The 24,304-nt window shown below is 41.9% G+C and overlaps 1 protein-coding gene across 1 annotated transcript in view; it reads right to left on the bottom strand.

Moving 5' to 3' along the window:
* The window catches only part of LOC145863951 (protein Jumonji), a 128,394-nt gene that overhangs the window by 46,613 nt on the left and 57,477 nt on the right, over window positions 1-24,304 (bottom strand). The window contains exons 6-14 of the mRNA XM_082968539.1: window positions 20,752-20,957; window positions 17,916-19,212; window positions 13,364-13,491; window positions 12,581-12,982; window positions 8,462-8,554; window positions 7,533-7,651; window positions 6,320-6,390; window positions 5,926-6,040; window positions 4,182-4,287 (exon numbers count right to left, since the gene is read on the bottom strand). Coding sequence (XP_082824665.1) covers window positions 4,182-4,287; window positions 5,926-6,040; window positions 6,320-6,390; window positions 7,533-7,651; window positions 8,462-8,554; window positions 12,581-12,982; window positions 13,364-13,491; window positions 17,916-19,212; window positions 20,752-20,957 — 2,537 coding nt within the window. The remainder of the gene's footprint in view (window positions 1-4,181; window positions 4,288-5,925; window positions 6,041-6,319; window positions 6,391-7,532; window positions 7,652-8,461; window positions 8,555-12,580; window positions 12,983-13,363; window positions 13,492-17,915; window positions 19,213-20,751; window positions 20,958-24,304) is intronic.

Genomic DNA, 24,304 nt, shown 5'->3' with positions numbered 1-24,304 from the left:
ATGTGTGGACAGTGTTTATGTAGTCCATGTTTGTACTGTATGTGTGTGGACAGTGTTTCTGTAGTCCATGTTTGTACTGTATGTGTGTGGACAGTGTTTCTGTAGTCCATGTTTGTACTGTATGTCTGGACAGTGTTTATGTAGTCCATGTTTGTACTGTATGTGTGGACAGTGTAGTCCATGTTTGTACTGTATGTGTGGACAGTGTGTATGTAGTCCATGTTTGTACTGTATGTGTGGACAGTGTGTATGTAGTCCATGTTTGTACTGTATGTGTGGACAGTGTAGTCCATGTTTGTACTGTATGTGTGGACAGTGTGTATGTAGTCCATGTTTGTACTGTATATGTGGACAGTGTTTATGTAGTCCATGTTTGTACTGTATGTGTGGACAGTGTTTATGTAGTCCATGTTTGTACTGTATGTGTGTGGACAGTGTTTATGTAGTCCATGTTTGTACTGTATGTGTGTGGACAGTATTTCTGTAGTCCATGTTTGTACTGTATGTGTGGACAGTGTTTATGTAGTCCATGTTTGTACTGTATGTGTGTGGACAGTGTTTATGTAGTCCATGTTTGTACTGTATGTGTGGACAGTGTTTATGTAGTCCATGTTTGTACTGTATGTGTGTGGACAGTGTTTATGTAGTCCATGTTTGTACTGTATGTGTGGACAGTGTTTATGTAGTCCATGTTTGTACTGTATGTGTGGACAGTGTTTATGTAGTCCATGTTTGTACTGTATGTGTGTGGACAGTATTTATGTAGTCCATGTTTGTACTGTATGTGTGTGGACAGTGTTTATGTAGTCCATGTTTGTACTGTATGTGTGGACAGTGTTTCTGTAGTCCATGTTTGTACTGTATGTGTGTGGACAGTGTTTATGTAGTCCATGTTTGTACTGTATGTGTGGACAGTGTTTATGTAGTCCATGTTTGTACTGTATGTGTGGACAGTGTTTATGTAGTCCATGTTTGTACTGTATGTGTGGACAGTGTTTATGTAGTCCATGTTTGTACTGTATGTGTGTGGACAGTGTTTATGTAGTCCATGTTTGTACTGTATGTGTGTGGACAGTGTTTCTGTAATCCATATTTGTACTGTATGTGTGGACAGTGTGTATGTAGTCCATGTTTGTACTGTATGTGTGGACAGTATTTCTGTAGTCCATGTTTGTACTGTATGTGTGGACAGTGTTTATGTAGTCCATGTTTGTACTGTATGTGTGAACAGTATTTCTGTAGTCCATGTTTGTACTGTATGTGTGTGGACAGTTTCTGTAGTCCATGTTTGTACTGTATGTGTGGACAGTGTTTATGTAGTCCATGTTTGTACTGTATGTGTGGACAGTATTTCTGTAGTCCATGTTTGTACTGTATGTGTGGACAGTGTTTATGTAGTCCATGTTTGTACTGTATGTGTGGACAGTATTTCTGTAGTCCATGTTTGTACTGTATGTGTGTGGACAGTATTTATGTAGTCCATGTTTGTACTGTATGTGTGGACAGTGTTTATGTAGTCCATGTTTGTACTGTATGTGTGGACAGTATTTCTGTAGTCCATGTTTGTACTGTATGTGTGTGGACAGTATTTATGTAGTCCATGTTTGTACTGTATGTGTGTGGACAGTGTTTATGTAGTCCATGTTTGTACTGTATGTGTGTGGACAGTATTTCTGTAGTCCATGTTTGTACTGTATGTGTGGACAGTATTTCTGTAGTCCATGTTTGTACTGTATGTGTGTGGACAGTATTTCTGTAGTCCATGTTTGTACTGTATGTGTGGACAGTATTTCTGTAGTCCATGTTTGTACTGTATGTGTGTGGACAGTGTTTATGTAGTCCATGTTTGTACTGTATGTGTGGACAGTATTTCTGTAGTCCATGTTTGTACTGTATGTGTGGACAGTATTTCTGTAGTCCATGTTTGTACTGTATGTGTGGACAGTGTTTATGTAGTCCATGTTTGTACTGTATGTGTGGACAGTGTTTATGTAGTCCATGTTTGTACTGTATGTGTGAACAGTATTTCTGTAGTCCATGTTTGTACTGTATGTGTGTGGACAGTTTCTGTAGTCCATGTTTGTACTGTATGTGTGGACAGTGTTTATGTAGTCCATGTTTGTACTGTATGTGTGGACAGTATTTCTGTAGTCCATGTTTGTACTGTATGTGTGGACAGTGTTTATGTAGTCCATGTTTGTACTGTATGTGTGGACAGTATTTCTGTAGTCCATGTTTGTACTGTATGTGTGTGGACAGTATTTATGTAGTCCATGTTTGTACTGTATGTGTGGACAGTGTTTATGTAGTCCATGTTTGTACTGTATGTGTGGACAGTATTTCTGTAGTCCATGTTTGTACTGTATGTGTGTGGACAGTATTTATGTAGTCCATGTTTGTACTGTATGTGTGTGGACAGTGTTTATGTAGTCCATGTTTGTACTGTATGTGTGTGGACAGTATTTCTGTAGTCCATGTTTGTACTGTATGTGTGGACAGTATTTCTGTAGTCCATGTTTGTACTGTATGTGTGTGGACAGTATTTCTGTAGTCCATGTTTGTACTGTATGTGTGGACAGTATTTCTGTAGTCCATGTTTGTACTGTATGTGTGTGGACAGTGTTTATGTAGTCCATGTTTGTACTGTATGTGTGGACAGTATTTCTGTAGTCCATGTTTGTACTGTATGTGTGGACAGTATTTCTGTAGTCCATGTTTGTACTGTATGTGTGGACAGTGTTTATGTAGTCCATGTTTGTACTGTATGTGTGGACAGTGTTTATGTAGTCCATGTTTGTACTGTATGTGTGTGGACAGTATTTCTGTAGTCCATGTTTGTACTGTATGTGTGGACAGTGTTTATGTAGTCCATGTTTGTACTGTATGTGTGTGGACAGTGTTTATGTAGTCCATGTTTGTACTGTATGTGTGGACAGTATTTCTGTAGTCCATGTTTGTACTGTATGTGTGGACAGTGTTTATGTAGTCCATGTTTGTACTGTATGTGTGGACAGTGTTTATGTAGTCCATGTTTGTACTGTATGTGTGGACAGTATTTCTGTAGTCCATGTTTGTACTGTATGTGTGGACAGTGTTTATGTAGTCCATGTTTGTACTGTATGTGTGGACAGTGTTTATGTAGTCCATGTTTGTACTGTATGTGTGGACAGTGTTTCTGTAGTCCATGTTTGTACTGTATGTGTGGACAGTGTTTATGTAGTCCATGTTTGTACTGTATGTGTGGACAGTGTTTCTGTAGTCCATGTTTGTACTGTATGTGTGGACAGTGTTTATGTAGTCCATGTTTGTACTGTATGTGTGGACAGTGTTTATGTAGTCCATGTTTGTACTGTATGTGTGGACAGTGTTTCTGTAGTCCATGTTTGTACTGTATGTGTGTGGACAGTATTTATGTAGTCCATGTTTGTACTGTATGTGTGTGGACAGTGTTTCTGTAGTCCATGTTTGTACTGTATGTGTGGACAGTGTTTCTGTAGTCCATGTTTGTACTGTATGTGTGTGGACAGTATTTATGTAGTCCATGTTTGTACTGTATGTGTGTGGACAGTGTTTCTGTAGTCCATGTTTGTACTGTATGTGTGTGGACAGTGTTTATGTAGTCCATGTTTGTACTGTATGTGTGGACAGTATTTCTGTAGTCCATGTTTGTACTGTATGTGTGTGGACAGTGTTTATGTAGTCCATGTTTGTACTGTATGTGTGGACAGTATTTCTGTAGTCCATGTTTGTACTGTATGTGTGGACAGTGTTTATGTAGTCCATGTTTGTACTGTATGTGTGGACAGTGTTTCTGTAGTCCATGTTTGTACTGTATGTGTGTGGACAGTGTTTATGTAGTCCATGTTTGTACTGTATGTGTGGACAGTGTTTCTGTAGTCCATGTTTGTACTGTATGTGTGGACAGTATTTCTGTAGTCCATGTTTGTACTGTATGTGTGGACAGTGTTTATGTAGTCCATGTTTGTACTGTATGTGTGTGGACAGTGTTTATGTAGTCCATGTTTGTACTGTATGTGTGTGGACAGTGTTTATGTAGTCCATGTTTGTACTGTATGTGTGGACAGTATTTCTGTAGTCCATGTTTGTACTGTATGTGTGGACAGTATTTCTGTAGTCCATGTTTGTACTGTATGTGTGTGCTGTGTATCCTGCAGTCTCACCATGATGTTGTTCTCCAACATCTCCAGTCCTGGGGTTCCATTAGCCTGCAGCAGTGTGTGAACCACCTTGTCCAGCTTCACTTTCTCCTCAGCAGGAATACAGTACCTAGACCCCAGGTCACATGGGTTATTAGGATCTAATTGTGTACCACTATATGATAACATGTTGGAGTTAGTGGACACATGTCATAGTACTAGTAAATAATAATAATATCCTTGTCTGGCAATGAAACTTTATTTTTATTGTAGTTTTATAGCATTTTATTTGAGCCTAACAATTACTTTGAGGGGAATTTTATAAGGGGAAAGATTTGCTTTTGGAATTTTCGAAATATTTTCAATATTATTCATTTCCATGTTGGCTCTATACCCGGAAATGCCATTGTCTGGAGAAAAGGATCCCAATTTCAAACTCCAAAATTATATTATATATATTTTTTAACTGGCAATAATTAATATTAACTGAAAAAGGATCTTGTGTAGTTATTTGCAATAGCCCTTATCTCGAAACTGTGATTCCTAAAAGATGTGTCTGGAGATTTGGTCAACTCAAATCAGGAATGAGCAGGGACAGCTCTACCATAATGACCTCTTCATGTTCTCATTACATGTAGTGCAACAAGACCACTCATAGTCTGGAAAGTTCTCCACTATCTGATATATTTTAAACAAACAATATAGAAATCACCATATTCAAAACCCTAAAAAAGATTTTGGTCTAACGTCAACTCCGTCAGAGTGCAGAAAGAATAATTTAATATACTTTACAAATTTAAAATACTTTGAGGCAAAAATGTCTGTTTTGAGTATCTGTTGTCAACTCCGTCACTGATGGCTAAACCCCTTAAGAACTTTTTTTATTTTTATTATAAAAATATATTTTAATCACTCTTCTGTAACACATGCTTAAACTATTGACATATTTGCTGTGATGTTTGTACTAAGGGATCATTTTTCCTTTATAAATGTTGTTTTATGTTCTGAATCTCGAAAAACATGCCAAAACGCTAACAAAATGTTTTATGTTCTGAATCTAGAAAAACATGCCAAAATGCTAACAAAATCAGGCCTGGAGCATTATATAGCGTTATAAAATGAAACAAAAATACATTTGGAGATTTGTATTTCATATTTGAATAATGTAATGAAAAAGAAAAAAGTTTATATTGTCTGGTCTTTCAAGAATTCCATATATATATATATATATTATAAACTGGGTGGTTCGAGCCCTGAATGCTGATTGGCTGACAGCCGTGGAATATCAGACCGTATACCACAGGTATGACAAAACATTTTACTGTTCTAATTATGTTGCGAACCAGTTTATAATATCAATAAGGCAATGCGTCGTGCCTAAGAACAGCCCTTAGCTGTGGTATATTGGCCATATACCACACCCTCTCGTGCCTTATTGCTTAAATATATACCATTTAGCAGATGCTTTTATCCAATAGAGACTTACAGTCATGCTGCATACATTTTACATATGGATGTCCCAGAGAATCAAACCCACTATCCTGGCGTTGTGAGCGCCATGCTCTACCTACTGAGCCATACAGCGTTTCCTTCATACTGTACTGACCACGCTCAGGGAGTTCTATTAAATCAATCTCCATTAGTTCTATTTCATCAGGCTTGACTAACTGATGCTGAGCTCGTTCTCCATTGGTTGTGGCAGGTGGTGAACCTGAGTGACCGTAGGATTAAACTGGGAGAGGGCAGTGAGCAGTGAACCACTACTTACCAAATGCAGTCAGCACCAGTGTGTAAGTAATCAATGTATGGAAGGCGATGATGGTCTCGCGACCAGCATGAGGTAGAGAAGACCATGCCGATGTTCAGCCAAGGAATGGTCACTCCTGTAGAACCACAAAGGAAGACATAGTAGACTGTCAAGCTTTTCTAGTCAGTTCAAGCTCACTTAATACATAGCAGAATGCAATTGAATTGTGTCACCAAAAATTAGGATATACTGTATAAAACAAAAAAACTAGCACAACATACTTTCAAGGAACTGTTGTAGTTAAGCTGATGGGAGTCCTTCAGTTCACTCTGCAGCTACTTACAACTGTCTGTATTACAATACACTTGACTGTCATCCTGTGTAAAAGGAGAGGGTCATAGGTATAGATGATTACCTGGCACAGCACCAAGATGGCGTAAGATGGATCCTGAATTATTGGGAAGGACTGTAAGGTTCCATCCATGTCTTGAGTGGAGACAAGAGAACAGAACACATATTTTATGCATGTCCTGTGGCGGATGAATCAGAATTAGTTGGGTAACATAGATAATTAAGATGTCTTATCTGCATAATATGCTTATGTGATATACTTGTTATTAGAATGTATCCCTTTGGACTCTGGTGTTGGCAGTTACACTTCTTCCCTCAGCTGGGGCTCAGTCACTTGGGGCCCAGAGAGGGAAGAGGTCAGGCTTGTCTTTTACATGTCTCTGGTGCTATGCAGAATATCAGAAAGGGAAGAGGACAGGATGGAACATTGTCTTCATCTGTGAATGTGTCTTTACCTACTCTTAAACCATGTGAAGGAATGGCGTGATTAATGGGGAACCAATTACTTGTCTTCACAATGTCTGTGCGCAAGTCACTCCCTCCTTTGGCATTGGGGGGAGGTGTATGGCAGTGTATGGAACCATTGTATGTCCTCTCTGATGTTGCACTTATCCTGGGATAGTGTATGACCTAGAGACTCACTCCCCTCAGTGAGCTTGTCCAGGAGTGGGGTCAAGAAGGGGTTTTACTTGAGATGGGAGTATCTAGAGTTGACAATTGAGTTATGCCATTGGATGAGCTAATGTTTCTGTTCTATACCGTACCAGGAAGAGACGGTTCCAGTTTGGAGTAGAAGGGCCAGACACTGGTCTGTACAATGAAAACTGTTGACATAGCAGATGCTATCTGCTATGTATTATAGATATCTTTCATACAAATCTTAACCTTGTGACCATTCTATGTATCTGTTGTTCATCATGTAGGTTGAGAGGGGTGTATCTTGGCTATAAAAGATCTTTGTACTTTTGTGTTGTCACTCTCAACGGTTCATTAGAAATAGGGAATCGTTGAAAGTCAGTGCTATTGCAAAGCTCTTATTATTAAAGATGTAGTTTAAGTATAACTCTGACTGGTGTGTGGAGTTTGTTTCTCCTCATTTGGTAAAACAGAAATTAACCACCACAGTCCTTACAGGGTTGTAAAATTCCCCCTAACTTTCCAAAAATTCCCAGGTTCTCCAGAAATCCCAGTTGGAAGATTCCAGGAATCAGGAGGGAATAAGCAGGAAATTCAAAATCCTCCATTCATGTGATAGGATAATGCTGTTAGGCCCTTACTTTGAAAACGTCTCAGACTTTCCAACTGGGAAGCCACTCCCATGAGTTTTAGTGTCCACTTTCCCACAGTGCACTGCAACATGACATTCCCTCTGCTCCACGATGTTCCAGTACTCCTGCTGCAATCACAGACAGAAACATTATTGCATTAATGTAGATGAAAAAACAAGTAGTGACAGTAGATCACACAGTGGGATGGCTGACAAGAAAGACAAAAGGAGAGAAGAAATATGTCAATGACCTGATCAGTCATCTCCATTCTACTTATGGTCCCAGTGAGTTATACTACTTATGGTCCCAGTGAATTATACTACTTATGGTCCCAGTGAATTATACTACTTATGGTCCAAGTGAATTATACTACTTATGGTCCCAGTGAATTATACTACTTATGGTCCCAGTGAGTTATACTACTTATGGTCCCAGTGAATTATACTACTTATGGTCCCAGTGAATTATACTACTTATGGTCCCAGTGAGTTATACTACTTATGGTCCCAGTGAATTATACTACTTATGGTCCCAGTGAATTATACTACTTATGGTCCCAGTGAATTATACTACTTATGGTCCCAGTGAATTATACTACTTATGGTCCCAGTGAATTATACTACTTATGGTCCCAGTGAGTTATACTACTTATGGTCCCAGTGAATTATACTACTTATGGTCCCAGTGAATTATACTACTTATTCATTATGACTATATGGTTGCGTCCCAAATAGCAGGGCCCTGACCAAAACTAGTGCACTAAGGGCCGATTCAGACTTGAAATAAGTAGACTTAACATGGATTTATGTCAATAAGTCAAATGTGTATTTTTTTTATTTAAGTCCATGTTAAGTCAACTTCTCTGAAACCTGAATAGGGCCTTAAGTAGCGCAACCTACGTAGCAGGTATATAACAGTTTGGGATATGTAGACCTTACCTCCACCTCAGCCGTCCCAGGCTCCTTGTTGAAACACATGTTCATAGTATTCCTGGCTGTCCTGTAGAACGTAGTGAGAGAAACCGACTTCCCCTGCCATAGAGAAACACAAAGAGAGGGAGGGGTAAGACCTTATGGTCCCTTTCAAGTTCCCTGATATACAGTCAATGTAAAGATTATCACAGCAAATCATGAACACAAACAAAGAGTGTACGAGCTTATGGACTGAGGTGTTTTGATATACTGCCAATCGAATGACACAGAAACACAACCAAAGAGACTAGTAAGACCATACAGGAAGTAGTCTTTTAAGCCCCTTGATACTGTCTCCGTCCCCAATGACATGCTACTTCTGAACAGGCTCTGGTCAAAAGTACTGCATTAGAAAAGGGAAAAGGAATGTGATTTGGGACGCACCCACTGTCAATGTAACGATTATCACAGCCAATCAGATGGGAGTGTTAGTTGAACAGCCAGACAAAAACAAAAAGCTTTTCTCTGAGAGGGTGAAAACTACATGATACATGTGGATGTCACTGTGCTGCATGACATCATCTTCCTTCCTCTCCCCGCTGCTGCTGCAGCCTCAGCACATTCTGAAGGGGAGTCTTCCATCCAGACGCTTTTCTCAGGTTGCCTCCCATATGGCACCCGTTTCCCTTATCCAAATGGCTAACTATTCCCTTATATAGAGTACTACTTTCGATCGGAGCCCTAAGGGCCCTGGTTAAAAGTAGTGCACTAGACAGGGAATTGGGCACCATTTGGGACATAAGCTCAGATACATGACAAACAGCCGGGCAGGGACAGCCTGTATGAATGTGCCAGGAAAATCCCTGGTTGGTTGGACTACAGTCAGTCACTGTAAGCTTTCCCACATGTGTGGAGGAGATTACTGTATTTCTTATTATGGCCCAATATATTGATTTCATATGGGCCCAGCTATGCTGGCATTCACAGACAGAATACTCCCTACGAGCCAGGTTTAAAAAGTAAGAAGTCAAACTGAGAGATGAAACGCTATAAGTAACTGATACTACAGAAGAACTAACTGATACTACAGGAGAACTGATACTACAGCAGAACTAACTGATACTACAGGAGAACTGACTGATTCTACAGGAGAACTGACTGATTCTACAGGAGAACTGACTGATACTACAGGAGAACTAACTGATACTACAGGAGAACTAACTGATACTACAGGAGAACTGATACTACAGCAGAACTAACTGATACTACAGGAGAACTGACTGATTCTACAGGAGAACTGACTGATACTACAGGAGAACTAACTGATACTACAGGAGAATTAACTGATACTACAGGAGAACTGACTGATACTACAGGAGAACTGACTGATACTACAGGAGAACTAACTGATACTACAGGAGAACTAACTGATACTACAGGAGAACTAACTGATACTACAGGAGAACTGACTGATACTACAGGAGAACTAACTGATACTACAGGAGAACTAACTGATACTACAGGAGAACTAACTGATACTACAGGAGAACTAACTGATACTACAGGAGAACCGTAACTGATATTACAGGAGAACTGAACTGATACTACAGGAGAACTACTGATACTACAGGAGAACTGACTGATACTACAGGAGAACTAACTGTTACAGGGCTGACTGACTACAGGAGAACTAACTGATACTACAGGAGAACTGGCTGATACTACAGGAGAATAACTGTCTACAGCTGATGACTGACACGGAGAACTAACTGATACTACAGGAGAACTAACTGATACTACAGGAGAACTACTGATACTACAGGAGAACTAACTGATCTACAGGAGAACTAACTGATACTACAGGAGAACTAACTGATACTACAGGAGAACTAACTGATACTACAGGAGAACTGACTGATACTACAGGAGAACTAACTGATACTACAGGAGAACTAACTGATACTACAGGAGAACTGACTGATACTACAGGAGAACTGACTGATACTACAGGAGAACTAACTGATACTACAGGAGAACTAACTGATACTACAGGAGAACTAACTGATACTACAGGAGAACTAACTGATACTACAGGAGAACTGACTGATACTACAGGAGAACTGACTGATACTACAGGAGAACTAACTGATACTACAGGAGAACTAACTGATACTACAGGAGAACTGTAACTGATACTACAGGAGAACTGACTGATACTACAAAAGAACTGTAACTGATACTACAGGAGAACTAACTGATACTACAGGAGAACTGTAACTGATATTACTGGAGAACTAACTGATACTACAGGAGAACTAACTGATATTACAGGAGAACTAACTGATACTACAGGAGAACTAACTGATTCTACAGGAGAACTAACTGATTCTACAGGAGAATTAACTGATTCTACAGGAGAATTAACTGATTCTACAGGAGAATTGACTGATTCTACAGATTAACTGACTGATACTACAGATGAACTGACTGATGCTACAGGAGAACTGACTGATACTACAGGAGAACTGACTGATACTACAGGAGAACTAACTGGTACTACAGGAGAACTGACTGATACTACAGGAGAATTAACTGATACTACAGGAGAACTAACTGATACTACAGGAGAACTAACTGATACTACAGGAGAACTAACTGATGCTACAGGAGAACTAACTGATACTACAGGAGAACTAACTGATGCTACAGGAGAACTGACTGATACTATAGGAGAACTAACTGATACTACAGGAGAACTGACTGATACTACAGATGAACTGACTGATACTACAGGAGAACTAACTGATACTACAGGAGAACTAACTGATACTACAGGAGAACTAACTGATTCTATAGGAGAACTGACTGATACTACAGGAGAACTAACTGATACTACAGGAGAACTGTAACTGATATTACAGGAGAACTGACTGATACTACAGGAGAACTGACTGATACTACAGGAGAACTAACTGATACTACAGGAGAACTGTAACAGATACTACAGGAGAACTGTAACAGATACTACAGGAGAACTAACTGATACTACAGGAGAACTGACTGATACTACAGGAGAACTGTAACAGATACTACAGGAGAACTAACTGATACTACAGGAGAACTAACTGATACTACAGGAGAACTGACTGATACTACAGGAGAACTGACTGATGCTACAGGAGAACTGACTGATACTACAGGAGAACTGACTGATACTACAGGAGAACTGACTGATGCTACAGGAGAACTAACTGATACTACAGGAGAACTGACTGATACTACAGGAGAACTGACTGATACTACAGGAGAACTGTAACAGATACTACAGGAGAACTAACTGATACTACAGGAGAACTGACTGATACTACAGGAGAACTGACTGATACTACAGGAGAACTAACTGATACTACAGGAGAACTAACTGATACTACAGGAGAACTAACTGATACTACAGGATAATTAACTGATACTACAGGAGAACTAACTGATACTACAGGAGAACTAACTGATACTACAGGAGAACTGTAACTGATACTACAGGAGAACTGATACTACAGGAGAACTAACTGATACTACAGGAGAATTAACTGATACTACAGGAGAACTAACTGATACTACAGGAGAACTAACTGATACTACAGGAGAACTGTAACTGACACTACTGATAAGAGAACTGTGAGCAACAGAAGATCATCATGGAGCATCAAGACAGAAATACTGGCAGTGATAAGTTGACATGGGGTGACGTGTTGTCAAAATGAGGTGTGTGTGCGTGTGTGTCTGATCGTGTGTGTGGCCTCTGTGCTTGCAGATGTGCAATGACCTATATTAGATGTGAGAGCAACTGAACCAGGGATATTGTAGTTCTGCTTCCAGGCACTAACAGCTATACACACTGTATTGACAGTGCTGCATTGTATTCAATCTGCCCACTCACAGCTACCACAGAGCTCATTAACCAATAGACTTAACCAATAATATTTACACAAGCATTGTGCATTTTGTAGTGCCTCCACTATGCTTGGGTAATTATTTGTGTCCAGAAAAACTGTCCGTTGTATCACATTTGTTGTGCCAAATGTGTTGTACATCAGTTGTTCAACCTGAGTGTGTACAGGGCCAGAGAAAGGGGATAACATGACCTACCCTGTATATACACTTGTGCTGGTCACTAAGAAACTCTTTCTCCTCCTCTGCTCCTCCTCTTCCTCCTTTCTTCTCCTGAGAGAACAGTCTCCTCCTGCTGGACCTCAGCCACATGTCCTTCTCCTGTTTCTTCCCCTCTTTCGCTCCTTCCTCCAGGTTCCTGGGCAGGCCGTTCCTCCGGATCACCCCGTTTACCAGGCCATTCTTGGGCTCACAGCGGGGCAGCTGGAGCAGGCTCTGTTGGGAGTCATCTGAGTGGCCCTCCAGGGGCCCTTTCTTCTTCTCCAGCCTCCCCTTCTCCTCCAGCACCTCCCTCTCCAGGCGGATGCGCTCAGCGGGGTCCAGGGAGTCGTAGGACAGTAGGTACTGACAATAGGCCTCCTGCAGCTTGGCCAGACGATCCTGTGGTCGGGTGGTAGGATATTATTACGTTGCAGTTGACAGTTGACAGAGAGGGCAGTGTTAACATCAAATGTCAAAGTGCTGTACTTAGCTATGCAGCTAGCTGGGCTGGCTGTTGGTTTTCATCAGAAGTCAATCTCAAATAAAAAAGTAGGATGAAAACAAAATGACCCACTTCAGTGTAGATGAAACACTACAAGACACAGATGCTGGAAGGAATTGTTTGTTACAGAACAGCATCATGGTCAACACAAGAGGCTGAATACCAAATGGCCCCCTATTCCCTATATAGTAGGCCAGAGCCTTATGGGCCCTGGTCAAAAGCAGTCTACTGTATAGAGAATATGGTGCCATTTATGCAGCCTTGAAGCAGTACAGTACCTGTGCAGTCTTGGGGATACGGAGCTGGTCGGCTAGCTTATTCCATTTCTTCATGTCGCTGACCTGCTGCATGCCGCCCATGTCGTTGATGAGCTGAAAGAACCGGGCCAGGTCCAACTCACATCCTCCTGGCAGGGAGGGAGGGAGGGAGAGGGAGGATATGGAGGAAGAGGCGGGAGTAAAGGAGAGAGAGGGAGGATATGGAGGAAGAGGAGGGAGTGAAGGAGGGTGAGAGGGAGGGAGTGAAGGAGGGAGAGAGGGAGGGAGGTTAGGGAGGGAGTGAAAGAGGGTGAGAGGGAGGATAAGGAGGAAGAGGAGGGAGTGAAGGAGAGAGAAAGGGAGGGAGGATAGGGAGGGAGTGAAAAGGGAGAGAGGGAGGGAGTGAAGGAGGGAGAGAGGGAGGGAGGATAGGGAGGGAAGGAGAGAGGGAGGGAGTGAAGAAGGGTGAGAGGGAGGGAGGTTAGGGAGGGAGTGAAGGAGGGAGCGAGGGAGGATAAGGAGGAAGAGAAGGGAGTGAAGGAGGATGAGACAGAACACAGAACAAGGAGGTTAAAACAACGTTCTTTAATCCTGGTTCTGTGAAACCACATGGCTTAATAATGATTGGTTGATTTGTTGTATTAGTACCGGGCTGTTAGTGCTGGGCTGGAACAAAAGCATGCACACCCTGTGGGCGCCCATGACCAAGATAGAAGAACATGGGTTAAAATGGATGTACTGTATGCATCTGGGAGAATATAGAGAGGACCAACGGGGCTGATAAACATGGATTCTGAAAAAGCAGCAACGTTCACTACATTTACAATAAGCTTTCAAACTAGTTACAGCCAAATGTTCTAGATGAGAGGCTGTGGATGTTTGATGAATGAATGACTTGGCTCTGTTAGCCAGGACAGCCTGGTTTAGACAGCCATGATCCTGTCTGATGTTGAGGCCCACTCTGACAGAGCGGAGGCCTGTAGGTATTGGAGCCTGAGAGCGAGAATTTCTGTGTCCCAAATGGCACCCTATTCCCTATATAACTCCTTTGGGCCCTGGTCAAAAGTAGTGCACTACATAGGGAATAGTGTGCCATTTGAGACACAGACAGAGTGTAATATCTCTGCTCCTTCGTTCCTCTACTCTCCCTCACCATGGGTGTCTGCTGCCTGTAAAATCCCCTTACAGACGTTCCCCATTTGTCACACTCACTCACTCACTCACTCACTCACTCACTCACTCACTCACGCTGCTACTGGTCTGGGGGTTGTCAGTGTGTGTGTGTGTGTATGTGACTGTGTGTGAGCTACACTAGCCGTGTGTGTGTGTGTGTGTGTGTGTGTGTGTGTGTGTGTGTGTGTGTGTGTGTGTGTGTGTGTGTGTGTGTGTGTGTGTCAGGGATCCTGACAACCCCCATCTCTCCCAGTGTAATCTCATCAAAGCTGCCACCTGGCAGAGGAACTGTAATCCTTCCTCACTAGGTAAGGTCAGAGTCAAGGTCTCACTTACAAACACACTAAGAGCAATCAGCAGCAGCCAATGGGCAGGATGGTCAGGATGAGAGGTGGTTCAGAGGTCAGGATGAGAGGTGGTTCAGAGGTCAGGATGAGAGGTGGTTCAGAGGTCAGGATGAGGGGGGGTCAGAGGTCAGGATGAGAGATGGGTCAGAGGTCAGGATGAGAGGGGGCTCAGAGGTCAGGATGAGAGGTGGTCAGGATGAGAGGTGGGTCAGAGGTCAGGATGAGAGATGGGTCAGAGGTCAGGATGAAGTCAGGATGAGAGATGGGTCAGAGGTCAGGATGAGAGATGGGTCAGAGGTCAGGATGAGAGACGGGTCAGAGGTCAGGATGAGGGGGGGTCAGAGGTAATTTGGGAGAAGCCTTTTAACTATACAGTTCCCTCAGAAGGAAACCTCTAGCAGCACACTGAATTAACAAGAGGAAACTTCAAACTGGAAATCTTGATAGATAGCCACTCTATGTAGAGTTGACATATGTGATAGAATAAGATGAAACTGTATTAGAATAACATGAAACTGTACTAGAATAAGGTGAAACTGTATTAGAATAACATGAAACTGTACTAGAATAAGACGAAACTGTATTAGAATAACATGAAACTGTACTAGAATAACATGAAACTGTATTAGAATAACATGAAACTGTACTAGAATAAGATGAAACTGTACTAGAATAACATGAAACTGTATTAGAATAACATGAAACTGTACTAGAATATCATGAAACTGTACTAGAATAAGATGAAACTGTACTAGAATAACATGAAACTGTACTAGAATAACATGAAACTGTACTCGAATAACATGAAACTGTACTCGAACAACATGAAACTGAACTAGAATAAGATGAAACTGTACTAGAATAAGATGAAACTGTACTAGACTATCATGAAACTGTACTAAAATAACATGAAACTGTACTAGAATATCATGAAACTGTACTAGAATAACATGAAACTGTATTAGAATAAGATGAAACTGTACTAGAATAACATGAAACTGTACTAGAATAACATGAAACTGTACTAGAATAACATGAAACTGTACTAGAATATCATGAAACTGTACTAGAATAACATGAAACTGTACTAGAATAACATGAAACTGTACTAGAATAACATGAAACTGTACTAGAATAACATGAAACTGTATTAGAATAAGATGAAACTGTACTAGAATAACATGAAACTGTACTAGAATAAGATGAAACTGTATTAGAATAAGATGAAACTGTACTAGAATAACATGAAACTGTACTAGAATATCATGAAACTGTACTAGAATAACATGAAACTGTACTAGAATAACATGAAACTGTACTAGAATAACATGAAACTGTACTAGAATAACATGAAACTGTATTAGAATAACATGAAACTGTACTAGAATAACATGAAACTGTACTAGAATATCATGAAACTGTACAAGAATATCATGAGACTGTATTAGAATAAGATGAACCTGTACTAGAATAAGATGAACCTGTACTAGAATATCATGAAACTATACTAGAATATCATGAAACTGTACTAGAATAAGATGAAACTGTACTAGAAATAGATGAAAATGTACTAGAATAAGATGAAACTGTATTAGAATAACACGAAACTGTACTAGAATAACATGAAACTGTACTAGAATATCATGAAACTGTACTAGAATAACATGAAACTGTATTAGAATAAGATGAAACTGTACTAGTATAAGATGAAACTGTACTAGAATAAGATGAAACTGTACTCGAACAACATGAAACTGAACTAGAATAAGATGAAACTGTATTAGAATAACATGAAACTGTACTAGAATATCATGAAACTGTACTAGAATAACATGAAACTGTATTAGAATAAGATGAAACTGTACTAGAATAACATGAAACTGTACTAGAATAACATGAAACTGTACTCGAACAACATGAAACTTTACTAGAATAAGATGAAACTGTACTAGAATAAGATGAAACTGTACTAGAATATCATGAAACTGTACTAGAATAACATGAAACTGTACTAGAATAACATGAAACTGTACTAGAATAACATGAAACTGTACTAGAATAACATGAAACTGTACTAGAATAACATGAAACTGTATTAGAATAAGATGAAACTGTACTAGAATAACATGAAACTGTACTAGAATATCATGAAACTGTACTAGAATAACATGAAACTGTACTAGAATAACATGAAACTGTATTAGAATAAGATGAAACTACTAGAATAACATGAAACTGTACTAGAATAACATGAAACTGTATTAGAATATCATGAAACTGTACTAGAATAACATGAAACTGTATTAGAATATCATGAAACTGTACTAGAATAACATGAAACTGTACTAGAATAACATGAAACTGTACTAGAATAACATGAAACTGTACTAGAATATCATGAAACTGTACTAGAATATCATGAGACTGTACTAGAATAAGATGAACCTGTACTAGAATATCATGAAACTATACTAGAATATCATGAAACTATACTAGAATATCATGAAACTGTACTAGAATAACATGAAACTGTACTAGAAATAGATGATAATGTACTAGAATATCATGAAACTGTATTAGAATAAGATAAAACTGTACTAGAATAACATGAAACTGTACTAGAATAACATGAAACTGTACTAGAATATCATGAAACTGTACTAGAATAACATGAAACTGTACAAGAATATAATGCAACTGTACTAGAATAACATGACACTACTAGAATATCATGAAACTGTACTAGAATAAGATGAAACTGTACTAGAATAACATGACACTGTACTAGAGTAACATGAAACTGTACTAGAATAACATGAAACTGTACTAGAATAACATGATGTGGTGGAACTATTTGTAGCTCCCTTAAATGTCTTTGACATTAAACCTTAGTGACAGTCAGTCCCAAATGGAACCCTTTTCCCTATTTAGTGCATTACTTTTGACCAGGGTCCATAGGGCCCCCATAGGGCTCTGGTCAAATGTAGTGTACTATGTAGCAAATAGGGTACCATTTGAGACGCACCCTAAGTATCAGTCCTACAGAAATGTACCTATGAGCGGGGGGTCCTCCATGGAGATGCCCTGGGCCTGGAGGTGTTTCCTGATGCAGGCCAGCCGGAGTACATTGGGCCCCCAGCGCCGACCCAGCTTATGGATGTGCTGCACCTGGGTCACAAACCTCATGTCCTCTTTCAGCTTGCACTCTGGCCTCCAGTCCTGAGGGGGCGCCACCCTGCACAGCCCATAGCTCTCTGCCTGCCCCCGCACCGCTTCCACATACACCAGGGGGTCGTGGAACTCCTCCAGGCTAGGTCTGAACACTGGCACCTCGGTTAGGGACAGGGGCGGGGGTGGTGCTGCACCTCTCTTCTCCCCACTCTCCCGCTCTCCCCACTCTTCCCGATCTCCCCGCTGCCTCTCTGCTGCTTTAGGCTCTGCTGCTGGTTTAGCTGGGCTGCTGGTGCCTGGTTTCACCTTGGCTGCTGAGGTAGAGGAAGTGGAGGTGGAAGTGCCCTTGGAAGTGACATGGGAAGTGTTCTTGGAAGTGCCCTGGAAAGTTTTCTTAGTAGTAGTGTTCTTAGCTGGTGGTGTAGTGTTAGCAGTAGTAGTATTAGCAGTAGGGGGTATGGGCTGTGCTTGTCGGGTCAACATCAGCTTGCCAGCGGAGGCTCGTTTGGGTCTTTGCTCCGAGGAGGAAGGTCGGGATGACGTGACCTTACCAAGATGGCCGCCGGACACCGCCACAGCCTTCTCCTGGACATTGACCTTCCTGCTGCTTCGCGTCTCCGGGGCATTGACCTGCAGTCTAACCTTTTTGACCTCCGGCAAAGACTCCGGTGTCTCTGTTGGACACTCCTCAGCCGGGAGCCCCAGACGTCTCTTGGAGTGCCTGACGCCCTCACGCCCCTGCAGTACCTGCTTACCGCCACATCGGCGTGGGTGAAGCTGCCCGTTGACTCGTTGTAGGAAACATCTGCCGGCTGCCTTGTTGGATTGTACCTCCTGTTTGTTGGGAGTCTTTGCATCGCCGCTTGAGAGTTTTCCTGAGTTGGACTGTGGTGGGCGTGGGTGGCGGCGGGCACTGCCACTGGGAGAGCGCCGTTGGTTTTTCAGGGGTTGGCGAGCTTTGGAGGAGGCTCTTTTGTCCAGGGTGAGTTTGGCCTCTTTGAGAAGTCTGGCTTCTTTGAGAAGTCTGGCTTTGGTGTAGGGGATGTGGCCCCTGGGAAGCGCTGTGGCTGTGGACTTCACAGTTCTGGACGGCAGTGGTCGGGAGGCCGGGGGCTTTTTGGCACAGGAGTTGCGTACGGTAGCTGAAGATACCCGCGACAGCCTGTTCACTTTAGAAACCTGCAATAGACACAAGGATGATTATCAAAAATAAGTACATTTTGGAAATCTCACATCATCATTTATACCTAGCTCCATCATCATTTATACCTAGCTCCATCATCATTTATACCTAGCTCCATCATTTATACCTAGCGCCATCATCATTTATACCTAGCTCCATCATCATTTATACCTAGCTCCATCATCATTTATACCTAGCTCCATCATTTATACCTAGCTCCATCATCATTTATACCTAGCTCCATCATTTATACCTAGCTCCATCATCATTTATACCTAGCTCCATCATCATTTATACCTAGCTCCATCATCATTTATACCTAGCTCCATCATCATTTATACCTAGCTCCATCATCATTTATACCTAGCTCCATCATTTATACCTAGGTCCAGCATGTCTTCTCCTTCTATATCTATAGCTGCTCGGTCCACGTTTTAAGCTGATCATATACAGTAGTGGAACATTACAGACTTCAGATCTCCTCTCTTACTGAGGTGTAGTTGATTAGTTCCAGACCAAGGTGGACAGGACACCAGACAATCTGTCACCTGTTGTATTGCCAAGGACAGGGAGAGGTTTCTGGCATCCCTCCTATACAACAGCAGATGCACAAAGGAGATCAGGACTGTGTCCCAAATGGCATCCTAATCCCTATATAGTTGCCTACTTTTGTCCAGAGCCCATAGGGCACCAATCAAAAGTAGTGCACTACATAGGGAATAGGGTGCCATTTGGATCAGAGACTGAATGAAGACCCAAATTGATATGTGTTTCAAATAGCACTCATGCTAAATATTCATAATGACGTATGTCTGCCAAGGTTATGTACAGGAAGCCAGTAACTGTCAGTATTATTCCTCTACATAAAGGAGTCTGTGTGTCGGGGAGGGGCTGAGTGTTGCTGGGAAGAATGAGGGAACCATCCCACTCCGCCCACCAGAGGGCATCACTGCTCCCAGTTGCCATACAGAACAATGTGACTATGTCAGCAGTGTAGTGGTGGAGTTTCCACCATACTGCTTCCTTAAACCTTACAGATCAGATTTGTAAACGTTGATGGGTTAGTTACGGCCGAGGGGAAGTCTGGTTTGAGAGAGAGAGAGAGAGAGAGAGAGAGAGAGAGAGAGGAGAGAGAGAGAGAGAGAGAGAGACAGAGAGAGAGAGAGAGAGAGAGAGAGAGAGAGAGAGAGAGAGAGAGAGAGAGAGAGAGAGAGAGAGAGAGAGAGAGAGAGAGAGAGAGAGGTCAGCATGTCTGTAGCCAACAGGAAGCTGTACCAGGAGGACAGGAAATGTAAACCCTCCAGCAGCGACAGAATACTGGGGCCAACACTAACAGACTGGCACGCTGGCATCAGACACACACTTAATCTGTCCCGAAAGGCACCCTATTCCCTATATAGTACACCACTTTTGTCCAGAGCCCTATAGGCCTTGGTCAAGGGTAGTACACTACATCGAGAATATTCAATAGAGTGCCATTTGGGATTCAGCCCAGGTACTCTCCATCCCAGCCCATCTGTGTCTCCCTGGTGTACCTGCTTTGGGTGCTCCTGGGTGGGCCTGCTGTGGCGAAGACTGTAGGTGGTGCTGGAGGTCCTGGCTGGGGGTCCTGTAGAGGTCCTGTGGTTCTCCCTCCGGGCCTCTCCCCTCTCAGCCCTCTCTCTGGCCTGGATAGCCTCTCTCCCTCTGGGCCTCAGGAAGAGCTCCTTCCCCCGTAAGGACCTGCAGTGGCCATTCAACACTGGAACACAGAATGAGAACGATGAAATGTATGGACTGTTTACACTGTTTTCAACATCAGTTTTACAACTTTTCTGTTTACTCTATCCTTACATTAACCTTGAACGTGTTGTGGCCAAAGCCACATCCACACTGAATGTGTGTGCAGCTATTATTAACAAACCATAAATACCACACTAAATGGACAAACAAAAGTAGGCTAGCTATTCAAACTATGCAGAAGCTTCTCAGATAAACCATATTTCACACTTGAATAATATACGGAAGACAATGCCTAAGCTGATAACTATGATAGCAGTGTCAGTCTATCTGTCATGTGTGTTAAGAGCTATCCTACTGGGCACAGACGTCAATTCAACGTCTAATCCACGTTGGTTCAACGTCATTTCATTGAATTGACGTGGAAACAACATTGATTCAACCAGTGTGTTCTCAGTGGGATGCAACTGTCAATCCGTTATGATATGTCTATATTTGTTTTATGTCTGTTACAGTTACAGGTACATTATTATTCCAAAGTAACTTGAAAAGACGGTACGTTGAAAAGACGGTGCTTTGAAAAGACGGTACCTTGAAAAGACGGTGCTTTGAAAAGACGGTGCATTGAAAAGACGGTACGTTGAAAAGACGGTACGTTGAAAAGACGGTACGTTGAAAAGACGGTGCTTTGAAAAGACGGTGCTTTGAAAAGACGGTACGTTGAAAAGACGGTGCTTTGAAAAGACGGTACGTTGAAAAGACGGTACGTTGAAAAGACGGTGCGTTGAAAAGACGGTACGTTGAAAAGACGGTACGTTGAAAAGACGGTGCGTTGAAAAGACGGTGCTTTGAAAAGACGGTACGTTGAAAAGACGGTGCTTTGAAAAGACGGTGCGTTGAAAAGACGGTGCGTTGAAAAGACGGTGCTTTGAAAAGACGGTGCGTTGAAAAGACGGTACGTTGAAAAGACGGTGCTTTGAAAAGACGGTACGTTGAAAAGACGGTACGTTGAAAAGACGGTGCTTTGAAAAGACGGTGCGTTGAAAAGACGGTACGTTGAAAAGACGGTGCTTTGAAAAGACGGTACGTTGAAAAGACGGTACGTTGAAAAGACGGTACGTTGAAAAGACGGTGCTTTGAAAAGACGGTGCGTTGAAAAGACGGTGCTTTGAAAAGACGGTACGTTGAAAAGACGGTGCTTTGAAAAGATGGTGCGTTGAAAAGACGGTACGTTGAAAGTACGTTGAAAAGACGGTACGTTGAAAAGACGGTGCGTTGAAAAGACGGTACGTTGAAAAGACGGTGCGTTGAAAAGACGGTGCGTTGAAAAGACGGTACGTTGAAAGTACGTTGAAAAGACGGTACGTTGAAAAGACGGTGCTTTGAAAAGACGGTGCTTTGAAAAGACGGTACGTTGAAAAGACGGTACGTTGAAAAGACGGTGCTTTGAAAAGACAGTACGTTGAAAAGACGGTACGTTGAAAAGACGGTACGTTGAAAAGACGGTGCTTTGAAAAGACGGTACGTTGAAAAGACGGTGCTTTGAAAAGACGGTACGTTGAAAAGACGGTGCGTTGAAAAGACGGTACGTTGAAAAGACGGTACGTTGAAAAGACGGTGCTTTGAAAAGACGGTACGTTGAAAAGACGGTGCTTAATCAAATCAGTTAAAAAGCTTTCAGTGACTCACTGTGGTGCTCCCAGAAGTGTCATTCTAACAAACACCTATTTGAACAGTGACAAATACCATTTCTTTATGACGCTTTAATTTCAACGGCACTCAATATCTCTTTGAAACTAGGAACAAAATACATCTAGTACCACCCAAGGTTATATTAAAATCTAAAATCCATCCATTCAAATATCCTGCAGCTTTCAAACTCCAAGTAGTGTTATGATAGGCCTACTGAAAAGAAAGTGTCCAATGTTGGAAAGTAAGATTATAGTGAAACAGAGAAATAGTGTTTGTTGGGTCAGTTAATCAGTGAAAGCGGTGCTCTATATCTGCCTGAGGGAGCTGTATTTTACGCTAAGCAGTTGGCCTCCCGCCAGTGCAGCATATTAAAGTGTCCTACTTGGCACAAGCTCTAGCTGGGAGAAGTCTCTGGTTCCCTCAACGTGTGTAGGACCAACACTCTGGCTCCGGGTAACGTTTGGCTTTCCCACAGAGCACTTTTCAGCACCCACACACACACACACCCTCTGTATACAGTACACACACTCGCACACACAAACAAATGCTCTCACACACACTCATACACACAAACAAATGCTCTCACACACACTCATACACACAAACAAATGCTCACACACACATCCCTTCCTCAACTCTGGCCAGGCTGATTTAAGTGTATGTCCAACATGTAGACAAGCACTCCTCCTCCTCCTTCATCCATCCATCATAGTTGACAGAATAAACATGAGCTCAACTTTTGACCTCCACAGTAAGTTTCTCTCTCTCTGTAAGATGGGGTCAGAGCTGTGTGTGGAGGGAGTCTGGTTGCTCCAGGATTCCAGCTGAGTTGACGGCAGTCTCTGGTTTCACCCCCCCCCCCCCCTTCCATACATACTACTGACTGTCTGCACAAGACCTAGCATGTTCACATCCGTCCCAAGACACACTTCCTCAAACACTGTACTCCACTCTGGCTGTGTCCCAAATGGCAGACTATTACCTTTATAGTAACCAGGGCCCATAGGTCAAAAACTAAGGGCTCTGGTTAAAAGTAGTGCACTATTTAACCTTTATTTAACTAGGCAAGTCAGTTAAGAACAAATTCTTATTTTCAATGACAGCCTAGGAACAGTGGGTTAACTTCCTTGTTCAGGGACAGAACAACAGATTTTTACCTTGTCAGCTCGGGAATTCGATCTTGCAACCTTTCGGTTACTGGCCCAACGCTCTAACCACTAGGCTACCTGCCGGCTACCTGCCACACTATAGAGGGAATAGGCTGATGGGACCTGGTTAAACGTAGTGCACTATGAAGGGAATAGGGTGCCATTTGTGACTCGGACTCTGTAGGCCCATAGAACAACTGAGGGCAGAGGAGAGGAGGTCTATATGTGTCCAACCATAGGTTCTATATGGACCTCTATATGTCCAACCATAGGTTCTATATGGACCTCTATATGTCCAACCATAGGTTCTATATGGACCTCTATGTGTCCAACCATAGGTTCTATATGGACCTCTATGTGTCCAACCATAGGTTCTATATGGACCTCTATATGTCCAACCATAGGTTCTATATGGACCTCTATATGTCCAACCATAGGTTCTATATGGACCTCTATGTGTCCAACCATAGGTTCTATATGGAACTATATATGTCCAACCATAGGTTCTATATGGACCTCTATGTGTCCA

Source organism: Salmo salar, chromosome 02, assembly GCF_965601325.2.
Source record: "Salmo salar chromosome 02, fSalSal1, whole genome shotgun sequence".
Taxonomy (NCBI): Eukaryota; Metazoa; Chordata; class Actinopteri; order Salmoniformes; family Salmonidae; genus Salmo; species Salmo salar.
Note: the sequence above shows the minus strand (reverse complement) of the source record. Positions and strands in the feature narration are given on the sequence as shown.